Raw genomic sequence first — 12,569 nt, forward strand, 5'->3', positions numbered from 1 at the left:
TAGAAAAATAGTTTAAATTATGAGAGTGAAAGATAAAACTATTAAAAACTAAAATATCTCAATCTATGAAGAAAAGTTGAATTCTCAACTTTGTGTTTCATGGTTGGTTTTTTCTGCCAAAAAGTCAGACATAAGTAGATGTTCCTTGAAGTCCCATCTTTTCTCTCGTGCTTGGGTCTCTGACCCTTTGTTACCTAGAAGGAACGTCTCTTTTATATAAATCTGTTTTACAAGAATAAGATTAAAATGGACAGACTGAACAAAGCATTGGTGTCTCAGACAAAAATGTATCCATTTAGTACACAGGGAATCTTTCCACCTGACATATTCTTAAAGGGAAGTATTCAATTACCATCTACTCAAAGAGTAAAAATCACGAAAGAGCCATGTAATATTCCTTTTCTTTTTCTTTTCTTTGAGCTGCAAAGTATTCAGAGATGCTTTATCTACCACAGATATTAATCTACGCAATATCATTTTAAAACATCCTTATGAAAACCTTGAAGGGCAGCTGAACCCTATGGTTGTTTAAAAAAAGATTTTCTGCAGTTTATGCATTTGCACTGCCAAAAGCTTACCTTAGTAAATCATAGTTGCTCTGATTTACTACCCAGACTATGCTGTTTGTTTTCAGGGACAGCTCAGTGAAAAGCTATGTCATGTATAAGAACATTCAGAGAAGGGGAATCATTCTGCAAAACTACCAGTATGGTAGCAACCATTTCTGAGACATCAATGGCAAAAAAATGCAGATGTGCATTTCCAACATTTTCAGGTGGTATTTTTTGAATACCATTACAACCCAAAAATATTCCTAGCCCTTTATAGGCACAAAGACAGTTTCATACCCCAAAACTCTTTAGCCTAAGTACTAATGGGCTGGCCAGATGTATAACTTGCCAGTCAAGAATTTAAATTATTTGACCTTGTGCCTGAGTTCCACATTTTATGGGGAAGTAGCATACATAGATCTCAAAAAGGCAAAGAAGACACCAAAGAGTGGCAAGGTAAGAATATCTGGGTCAAACTGATTATTTAGAACTGAGGGTAGATTTTATTAGACCTAATCCATTTAGTAAGTTCCAACAGGAGGACAAAGATAACAACATGTATCTAATGTTCATTTCAGAAATAGTAAATGAGAAGGGAAAAGATCAAAACAGTAGCTGAAAGCCTTCACTCTTGCTTTAAAATCCAAGAAACCATCATTAAAAGATATTTAAACTCAGCCTTCTCTAGTCTAAACATGTCACTGTTAATTACAAAGCTATTTAACTTTTGCAAGAAATAAAGACTGCTATTAATGAAAGAAGAACCAATTAGCCTTTAATCTACAAACTGTTTTTTAATCAAACTTTCTTTTGATCATCAGATTCACTGCGGGATGTATTCTCTCCTCCCCATGTTGTAGTGGCTTCCATGATTGCTAATGGAACAGTCTTTAAAGGGCTGGCTGAGTGGGGAGGACTTTCTCTGCAGGGCTGGAGCTTCGTCCCTTCGCGTCAGTGGGGCTTAGCGGAAGCACTCTCACCTCCAGACTGTGCTGCCCTGTGACAGCACAGCCAAGTGGAATGGCTTTCCTGGTGTCTCCTGACATCTCTCTTGTCACAGCTGCCATTAAAGGAGCAGGCATTGAACATGTACGTCTAGAGGAATGTGGGACAGGAGTACTAGACTACCTTGGTACAAAATGGCAGAAAATACCACTTTAAAGAAAAGAAAGAAATGGGAAAGGGAAGGTAAGGAAAGAGGCAAAAGCAGGGAGGTGCCACCAGGAATGAAAATGGTGTTCAGTGCTGACTGCAAAGAATGAGTAATGGAAGAATTTGCTTGTTGGCACAGGAACATATTTTGGAAAAAACAATGCAAACCAGAACCAATGACACCAGGGCTTGATGTGTTAGAAACAAAAGAGATGACATGAAAAGGATCACATTAGCTAGATGTTGTCCCTTGAATGGCAGTAGGTTGCAGGGTCAGAGGGCTTCGATGAGCTTTTTTGTTTGTTTTGCTATATGGCTACTTGTGATATCAAAACAACAAGACCAAGTATGTAGAATCAATCATGATGGAGAACTTCCCCCTTTACCTTATTTCTTTCTCAGCTGCACTTGCTGCTCAGATCTCTCTGAGGAAGGATAGATAGAAAATGTCCCTGAGGCATGCACTTTGCATTTATTATCATGCAAATAATGAAATATGAGAACCTGACTCCTGTACATGTGAACAACAGAGAGAATATAACTATTATATGCACTGTGTCAAACATGAAACTCCTGGTCTAACCAGATACCTGCTGTCTGTTCTGTATTAACAAAACTTTGGTGTATGGTGTATGCTGTTCTTCTTCCACAATACAAAGACAAAATCTGCCTGGTAGCAGCAGAGCTCTTGAGCATTAATACTAAGAAAAAAGCACTTTAAAATAAATGTTGTTGCAGCCAGTATGGCAATTAACAATTAAAATTAAAAAAAATAATCAATAGATTGGAGAGAGAAAAGTGAAAATAAATATGTTCTGTGCCAGACAGGATTTTGAGTTACAAAATTCAAATTGGTAATAAAAGGATGTGGAACAACTGTTGAAATGATATTGACAGTTGAGAAATTTAAAGGTAAGCACATACTTAACATAGGAAGGATTTTAGCAAATATAATAGGTTACATTAAATGTTTATCAGGACTCGCAGTACTTTGCACTTCAAAAGATCAAATTATTACTCTCTGTAAAATCAGGATAATTCTAACGCCTTATCTCAAAGGGCTGGTAATTTTTCACAGTCTAAAGCCCCTTTAAAGTAACTGTTTGGCGTAAAGGTCATTTAAAATGATGTTAGGGCCCATGTTTTTGAGGTGCTCATATATTATAAGTACAATACAGGTACTTAGATAAAAACACCAACAGGACTCGACAGAAATAGCTTTAAAGCATTATATGTCAAGATATTTAAAGTTAGCTGGATAATTGTATCACTTTCATATTTAAATTATTCTATGGCATTCTAAACCTGTCAATAAAATTCGAATTCTGATGCTGATCAAAACCTCCTTGTGTTTTTCTCATGTCATAATCCCATTCTAATAAGACGTAGACAAGACAGCCCCAGCTCCACACTCCTTTACAGCAAAGTGTAGCAAATGTGTTCTGTCTCCAAGTACTTAGAAAGTTGCAATCCTGAAAACACGTGACATTAATGTACAGGACATTTTTAATTAACAAAGCTCTTAGGCATTGCTGAAAGATCCATTCTGCTTTTTGCTCCCCTCAGACTGACCTAACACGCTCCAGAGCTTTTTATTTACTTACACAGTGTAATTAGGACAAAGTGCTTCTGACATTTGCAAAGCTTTAAAAAGAGCAAAATTATTGACAGGAACTGTGTGAAAAACAATAAAATTTTAACTGTTCTTACCTGAAGTAAGAGCTCTCAAAGTTAAAAGCCAAAAACTTTACACTGCTTCTTAAACTATGTAACAGTTTATTCCTAAGAGCGTTCTCATTCCCCCTAATTGTTTAACATTAGTGCATACTTGCATATATTACTCCCTAACGTAAGGTCTGATTCATGAAAGCACTCAGGAACTTGATTAACTCCCTCCCCAATGATTTCAGCAAAATTTTACCTAGGTACTTGAAATACATATACCTGAAATGACCTAAAATGTTCTGTATCTGCACTGCTGACTGAAATCAGTGGGAACTGAAAAATCTTAGCAGCTCTGAAAATCAGCTCTTAATATTACTACTGCAATACATCTTTAATTTGTCTACAGCTCCTCCAAAAATGACTTTTAATTGTCACATCTGAATCAAAGCTCTGTACATACGTATACAGTAGTCTCCACTTTCATAATATCCAGGGCAGCACTGAGATCTTCGCCGATACATAGTTCTTAGTCCTCTTCGATATGCTGTTTTATAACTTATTCTAAATTGCAAGACAGAAAGCCATTTGACAATACTGAAAATCAATGCCTACTGTTGGAATTATATTTGTGTTAAATTATAGTAAGGATAGCATTCAATAATTATTTTAAAATGCATGAAAGCTTTTGATATTAAAAGCCACAATAAAAAAAAAATCAATACTTGTTTTGAAACTTGAAATATAACTTGTATTATAAACACAATACTCATGACAGTCAATCACCATAGCCCTTCCTAGGACTGTTATTTCAAAAAATTTCCTCAATCCTAAATCAAGGGCAAGGAGTTTCTTCAAGAATAAATGATTCATTTCTGCACATCAGCAAGGTCAGTTATCATCAATGGAATGAACAGAACCTTCTACAGAGACCACTGTGCCAGCATGCTACACAAGAAACCACCATAGTGGAAACTCCTCTCAATACACAAAGTGTGAAGTTAACCCCAAGTGATTTCTTCCTACTTGCTAATCCTCCCAAGGCACTAATGCCTTGCAAAATGATATTATAGTTCCAATTCAGTATTTAAAGCATGTTTTCCCCACCACAATATACAGTCCACATAAATTAAAAGGTGTTAAGTATTCTGTAGCTTTCTAGACTTACTCATAGCATTAGCAGTGATACCACACTAGAAAAGGAATATTTAATAGAGAATATTTTAACAGTTAACACTTCAAAACAGTTTTGTTCATGTTACTTTATTTGAAATTGCCTAAATTGAACAAAATCTATTGTCCCTCATGTTAGATAAACTGGTCGAATTTACACTGCTGCATTCCAGTCTACACAACAGTCCAGAAAGCACTGCCTCTCTTTTCAATTCCACATATTGTAAAGCAGAAGCTAAAACACAAAACCCCAGCCAGACTGGGAAGGTGCTGAACAACCTCTTTGCTACTGAATGCATGAAAGTTAAGGTAACAATTAACTTGCTAAAACTCCCTTGAAAGATTGCAAATATTAGTGGATGCTTATTAGGATACTTTTCTGCTGGAAATCAGAATGAATACAACAGCGATATCTCGCAGCCTGGGAAAAGTTAACTCTTCGGTATCAGCTTTCATTTAGTGCTAGAAATGGACCCATCCTCATTTTACCTGATTTTCAATACAGATTTGGGTGCAGTATTTCAAATATGGGTCCATTTATAATTATCACTAACCTCTGAGTGCCTGAATTTTCAAGACTTAGGAGCTGCAGGGACTTCCTACCATCAACCTGGATATGCAATGATCACTTGGAAAAGATAGTTGGTCATGTTTGATCATGTAATAAACACTTCCAATCACATGGCAGGGTGAACATCAAGGATACATACCCCTGAATGGCCCTGTAAGAGACTGACTACCATTAATCTCACTCCAATTTCATGCAAAAATCTACTTCAACCAATGCCCTAGAATGCCAAACACCCTGGCTATTGTACTAAAATACATCTTTCTGTATATATCATTAGAATATGACAAAAAATTGGATAAATAAAAGGTACATGAGGAGATAAAAAGGAAAAATAAAAGTAAAATTCCTGGGGATTAGCTCTTACCTATGTCTAGTGCACTTGAACCAGTTCAGTATGTCAGTACATCTTGTATAATAGATCTGATCAAAAGGATGAGCATAAGATTCCTGTACTGTCACAGCGTAGCTAGGAGTGGACAAGAAAGAAAGTGAAAAGCTGTTTGTTGCAACATGAAAAGCTTCAGTTTCTGTATATGGTACTCATCTAAAAACAGTATGAAAAATAATTAAATCAATAGTCTTACAAACTTGGGGCATTATCAAAAACCAGAAAAGGGCCTCCTTCAACCACAGGTCTTTCTGAAAATTTTGAAAATGCTTCCAGCTTGGGCTTCATAACTGAAATAGGCAGAGAGATTTCAGTCTGAGTAATAAAACCATTCCCTTCTGGAAAAGAAACTTAATGTTGCTAAAATTCATGGTAGTTTAGAAGGTGAAAAGGGCATTTGGATAACTTGATAGTGCAAATTTTAAAAGAGAGGAATGCACCATGTTTTTAAAATGTCTCAGTTGCCTTACGACTGATTTTTTGTTTGAATTCCACAATGCTAATAACAGCTCATATTAACAGCACTGCCGCATTTTGCTAGCATGATGTGATGCTCACACTTCATTTTATGATGAAGCAGCATCATTACTTCAAATATTGGGTGCACCAAATAGGATCATTTGTAAAAGGTTGAAGAGTGTTTATTTTTCTGCACAAATTTAATCCTTTTAATTTGTAGCAAAAATAACCTCAGAACTATCAGAAAACTGTAACATGAGTTAACTGGTATCTAGTTTTGGAGCACTTTGACATACAGTTAGAATGGGGTTGCCTCTCTTTGTACAAATGAATAGACATAAACAAAAACTGGGCAAATCGATTAAAAAACACAGAGCTCCAACAATACTAAGATTTCAGTGTTCTCCTCCCCAAAAGACTACTTATTCATGCAACAGGTACTACATTAATTACTATTATTATAGTGAAAGCGTCCAGGTCTCTTACATGATATAGGAACACAAATCTTATTGACTTGTTAGTGTCAGTCATTTTAGAACACTGTATCGCCCTATAGTAAGTGTGCACTGCTTAAGAGACTCAATCTTGGGGCCTGATCTTGAAACAAGCTCTACTTTATCAGATCTACGATATCTTTAGAGAATGATACTGAAATCATTCTAGGCAGGGTCAAGACCCAGGAATTAGATCCTTCAAGTCATTCATTACATTGATTGTCTTAATCCTCCAAGTGATTTCCTTCTCATCAGTAGGACTGCTGATGTGATTAAGCCCTGTGAGATTGCACCCGTAAAGTAATACCAAAATATTTGCTTGGAGGATCTGATTGTCTTGAAATCAAACATCGGACTATTACTGCCCTGCTAGCCATGCCCCTTCTAGACAAGCTGAGATTCTACCAGGTGTTGCTTTTGCCCTTTATTGTCAAACCCAGCAAACTGTGATAACGTTTTTATTTCTACTAATCCCAAAATGTAAAATATTTATATTGCTCATTGTTAATGTAAGACAGTAACACTTACAAATGTTGATTATTATTTTATGATTCCATTTGTTATCCAGCAATTGCCCTAACAATCTTTTCCCTTTGATTTATTAACATCTAAGTAACAAAGTCATCTTGGTCAGTACAACCAATCAATTTTGGTATTTAATTTTTGTTTCTTCTTGATTGGGTCTCTAGGTTGCTGACTTTCTTCAGACAAAATCAATATTTTATTCCTGTGCTCTGAATGCATTTCACCTCACAACACAGACTGCAAAATCCTCTTCCTGTATAGTCTTTTCTTTGCAGTTGCATTACGTACAAACAGTTAATTCTGTAATTAAGGCCTCTAAATTCAAAACACAGTGCCATTAAAGTATGATTGCATTTTTGCTCTTGTTAAGGGGTTTATTTTGCTAAAGTGTACAGTATTGCATATTTGTGTGGAACTAAACCACAGAACATTACTGGAGGTTTAGCAAATTAAACTTAAAGTGTACAGGAACTTTAGTCTCTGCAAACAGACCCTGCATAAATGTGAACCTATCAAAGCTAGCGGGTTTCTATGTTCTCATAAGAACTGTCCAGCACAGATCCACTTTTAGGAGTAGGACACTGTAACAATAGAAAGAACAAGAATTACTGGGGCCTTTAATTCTCAGTGCTTTCATGCAGATACTCTTTGATGCTGACACAAACTTGGCAGACACAGCCACAAAGTTCAGGACATACGCAATAAGCCTGCATGTTGCAGCAGGATGGGCTTAAAACTTAGTAAAAAACTCTAACAGTCTTGCCTGACAACAACTGGAAAAAAGCAAGACAGCCACCATTTCTCTAGGTCTCTCCATGAGTGCAGTCCTCCAGCTGAAACTATGGAGGAGCTTTCCAAAGCACAGCTCAGCAGACAGGTGACACAGGGGTATGCCGTCTGTACCACCAGCTTTAGAACCAATTCTTTGGGATGATCCGAATCCTCAAAGGCACCCAGAAGTACTATTTCTGTCATGCAAATCCATGGTCTTTTGTGAGGCAGGGTGATATTTAGCAAATTATAGATCTTATTTTGCCTTTTAAATGTAAAAATCTGAAACAGCTAGTAAAAAATATAAATGTTGGCATGTTATACATTACCTTTCCCAATGACTACAAACATTTGGATCATCTGGATTTAGGGACAGAGTAGTTCTGAGCAGAAAACACAGAATAAAGCCTTTTAGAATCTGCTTGAACAGCGTATGTGCCACCATTGTTGTATCTAGATAAAGAAAAGAAAGTATAGCCATTAAAGACAATTTTGAAGAAAACATCCTTCTAGGCCTTTTCATCCCTGCTTTTGTGCAAATCCAAATACTGTGGAGTTATTTACAAACTGAAATACTTGAAAAAGCAAACAACTAAACAGTAAATTTTTATATAAGTACAAATGCATTCTAAAAGGAATTTATACATTTAAAATTACTAAAACCTATTAATTTAATGATTAAGCCACCTGAGATATCAATACCCCCAATGATTCTTCCAAAGAACATTTCTGACTGATCATTTTTTTGCCTGGCTGTCTGCACCAACAAAATAAGTAACAAGTATTAAAACAATCTATTCTTCCATTAACCTATAGGCAAATGGAAGAATACTCAAATACCCCCTTTGATTTATTTAAATGAGTTTTACACATGTCAATATATTAGGCTAGATCTGAGACATATGTTTATTAGATGACTGAAGGAAAATCAATCCACTTTTCAAGTCTTAGAGGGGAATCACTTGAAATGACGGAGGCCAACATATTGGGTCACATTATGCAGAACACTAAACATGAAATAAAAATATTTGAATTGAAGCTAGAAACAGATTGTATAAAATTAGGTGTGGTCTCTTCATCACCTTACAGTTCATCTATTAAGTGTACCAACTTATATCTACTTATTGCTCACCGGGGGCTTTGAAACCCAAGTCATGGTGTTTGCCTAGAGGTTCCCAATGACATCAGTCAAAATTACAAAACAGTTAGGAAACACACAGCTGCTTCTAAATGTAACTGTATCAGAGGTGTTAATCTGTTAAACATTAAGTCAGTAAAAAATATTTTTAGATCTCCATTTCAGGCATTTACATCGTCACATAATCCACCATTCAAATCAAAAGTCCCAGAAATTGTTCTTGGCAACAAGACTTTCCTAAAAATAGACTGAATCCTCATGTGATCATCTAAAAACCACATGGCTCATTGCCTCTTGGTCCAGAACAGCAAAAGGGATGTTAAGGGGTTTGCTCTGCATGGCACTGATATACAGCCCAGCATAAAGAAGTCATCAGAAAGCAGAATGAACAGCAGAGGGATAGCCAGGAAAGCTGATCTGAAATTACCTCCCGATTCAAAGCCTTCTTAGCTAGTTCAAGGACACCCATTGCCTTTAGTGGATTCGAAGTCAAGTTCCCAATGGGAATAATAGCTCATCTTTTAAATTATTCCTAGAGCTCTGCTAAACCCGAAGATAGGCCTTAAGCCATGTAAGCCATATTAATGTTAATTAACATGATTTAATGTTAATGTTCCTCATGAAATGGATTTAAGTCTATGAGTGACCATTCTCTACCTGCAGGCTGTTTCAAACTCCCATGGCAACAATGCAAAAGCTTACTCTGGAAATTAAGTAGGCTGACGAGATAAGGACATGAGAGGTATCTCTGTTTATTGAAAAGACATATGATAGACTTGTCCTAGACTCTACTTCCTCCATGGAGGAAAAGTGCCTTGAATGGCTGACCTGCAAGTGCTCATGGGACAAAAGATCAACAAACCCAATGTCCAAAATCTCAGAGCTTGTCTGAGAGTAGAATCGAACTTTCTTTTAACGTATCATGTACCAACAGATGTGAGCTACCCAAGTATGAGGCTCAACAAAAAGACAGACAGCCCTTTAATAAAAAAAATTCAAAAAATGCCTTTAATGTATTACACTAGCTACCATTAGAACAATACCAAAGTAGAGAGGACAAGTTTTTCTGAGCACTGTATTTATAAGTTGCAAAAAAACCCCAAAACACCCCTTTCTTCATTCTCTACACCTTTGGTACATGGCAAGACTGAAAAAATAGGACTAGAGAAAAGCCTGCTTCTAATCAACAGAAATGGTCAAAGAATGAACAGGGCAGAACTGCTTGAGAAATACAATCCTTAAGAAAAGAGTGTGGGTGTGGGTGTGTTCAATCAAAACATAGTTCTGTGCTCAGTTTGTTAACTCCTTCAGAACATCAACTGCCTGGGTTTATCCCTAAATTAGAGGCAGAAAGACAGTCTGACTTCTACCTAGCGAAGTTTTCACATTTAACTAAAGCAGCCATATATTTGAATTCTATAGTTCTCAGAGATCTCAGTTTGTTCTTAAAGAAAACAATGTATCAGTTTAGTTTTAAACCGAACAACAAATCATCATTTGAAAGAAAGAGGTTCAAAATTGCTAAGCTTCTAATGCTAATGCTATTTTGTTATCTGTTTATAAATGAACTGCTTTGTGCAATTAGTTTTCTAACTTTCTAAGTCAGATCGTATATCAGAAACATCCAACTCTCCAAATACAGCAGAACCTCATTCATCTCAAGTGCCTCTTTTTCTAACTCAAATGAAATATTTCACTTTGATCACTGTTAATAGAAAAGACCTCATACCAAAATGGAATGGTTGCTATTACAAGATTCAGAATAAAACTCTAAAAATAGAAGCACATATATTAAAAACCAACATCAAAAAAGAATCCAGTAATGACATTTAACACACTTTTTTCCCCAGCTTTTATTGCTCACTGTAATACATACTACATTCCTGCACTGCATTTAATGTTTGGAACATATTCTCCAAGGCAGCAGCATCAGCCTTTCAGGGGGACAATGCCTGTAACTTCATTAAAGAAATAGCCAAATTATATAAACATTTCCAATGTCTGTCACTGCCACTCTCCTGAGAACAGGCAGCCTTTCAAGCTTAACAAGAAAATAAATGACACACAGGTCCTCTGTGCTATCCCTAAATAGACTCTTAACTTTTTGTCTTTCTAGGCCTGATTTTTCTTTTCAGGGGTGAAAGAAGTCAATTTAGGTGCAATTTGGCAAAAAAAGAGGGTCTTCCAATCCAAAATATTATTTGGTGATTTTTTGCAAGTGCCTCACTCTCTGTTAATTATAACTGATTAGGTTAAGTATCTGTTACTCATTAAGCCATTTTCACATATCTTGCTACTTTTTGAATATTATTTCAGTATTTCACCTACAATATTGATACAGGTCACTGGTTCCATCACAAAAGCAAGGAAACACACTTTCACTGTTAAGCCCCAGATCTTAGCTATAGAAAAAGTAATAGTTTTGACATATTTGTCTGTGGATTCACTTTACAAAAATCTTTATTAAGGAAACTGTTGGGGTTTGTAAAGTGACCAGAAGATGTAGACAACCCTTTAAACTGGATGAAGTACAATGAAGTGTGGACAAAAGTAAGTTGGTTACTCTCTTTTGCAGTTTGTACAACATAAACTGAAGACGACAGTACCCCACAAGATTACAACCCACATGCAAAGAAAATAAGACTCCAAAGAATCCTTGTTGGGTGAGGCAAGCATCCTCTAAAGTTTTCTCTAGGTCTTGAGGACCTGGGTTTGGTAATATTCTTGTGAAAGAGGACTAGTGTATACTTTAAATGGTTGGAAGAAAAAGGAAAACCAAAACCAAAACCACAGATTAAATTTCTCCTCTGCTTCATTGCATGACAGACTAGAAAATTTAACTAAAAATGACCACTCTAAGAATTGCCTGTTCATGGGCAGAAGTAATGGAACATTTCATTTTGACATTTCTGTCATAAAATATTTTGTAACATGACTTTGACATGAAATTCAAACAGAATTTCTAGTCCATGACAGAATTCTAAATATAATGCTTTTCTCTCAATTTGGGATGAAGTGGGTTCTAAACTAGGCAAAAAACCCTCATATGGTGTCCAGCTGTTATTAGGGAAAACATCTACAGAAGTGTCTTTCACTAGGATACAATGTTCTTAAATCCTTATATACCTTTGAAGATCATTCCTTTAGATGTCTAAATGTATATGCAGTCAACTAAACCAAGCTAAATTTTTCCCACAAATTTTGATGCAATGTATTTAACAAAGAACCATTTTAAAAAGTCTTACCTCAAAGTGCTAAAAAATCCTAGTGGATCCTGTTTTTACAGACTATCAGCACATGAAGACACACAGCACATTAAGAGGATAGCAGAAGAAAGCTCTTCGGAAATTGCTTGGCCCTGTAAGGAATCAATTTGGAAAACAGAAAACGTATGGAGTCAAAGAAAGTGTGTTTGGGGGAGCAGAAATAAATTAAGACAGAAATAAGATAAACCATTCCAAACGATTACATATCATAATTGTGCTATCAGACTGAAGGCCACTATCCTGCTTTCAGCCGCAGCAAATACCTAGAAAAGAGTGTAAGATGACTGCTGACAGTAACAGATCATTTTTAAACCTTTCTAGCTTCCAGCAGTTTGCAACTTTGTGACTTCCTCTGCCACAAGTGGTATCTTTGTGTTTAATCGCATGTGATAGATTCTATTCCAATAATTTGTCTAACA

At 36.1% G+C, this 12,569-nt stretch overlaps 1 protein-coding gene across 3 annotated transcripts in view; it reads right to left on the bottom strand.

Annotated features, from left to right (window-relative positions):
• Window positions 1–12,569, bottom strand: part of MEGF11 (multiple EGF like domains 11) — a 288,710-nt gene that overhangs the window by 205,979 nt on the left and 70,162 nt on the right. For all 3 annotated transcript variants that reach the window (XM_056345811.1, XM_056345810.1, XM_056345809.1), the window contains exons 2-5: window positions 12,130–12,242; window positions 8,076–8,199; window positions 5,474–5,575; window positions 3,829–3,929 (exon numbers count right to left, since the gene is read on the bottom strand). In XM_056345811.1, the coding sequence (XP_056201786.1) occupies window positions 3,829–3,929; window positions 5,474–5,575; window positions 8,076–8,191 (319 nt within the window). In that variant the 5' untranslated portion in view covers window positions 8,192–8,199; window positions 12,130–12,242. The remainder of the gene's footprint in view (window positions 1–3,828; window positions 3,930–5,473; window positions 5,576–8,075; window positions 8,200–12,129; window positions 12,243–12,569) is intronic.

The sequence above is a fragment of the Falco biarmicus genome, chromosome 7 (genome assembly GCF_023638135.1).
Source record: "Falco biarmicus isolate bFalBia1 chromosome 7, bFalBia1.pri, whole genome shotgun sequence".
NCBI lineage: Eukaryota > Metazoa > Chordata > Aves > Falconiformes > Falconidae > Falco > Falco biarmicus.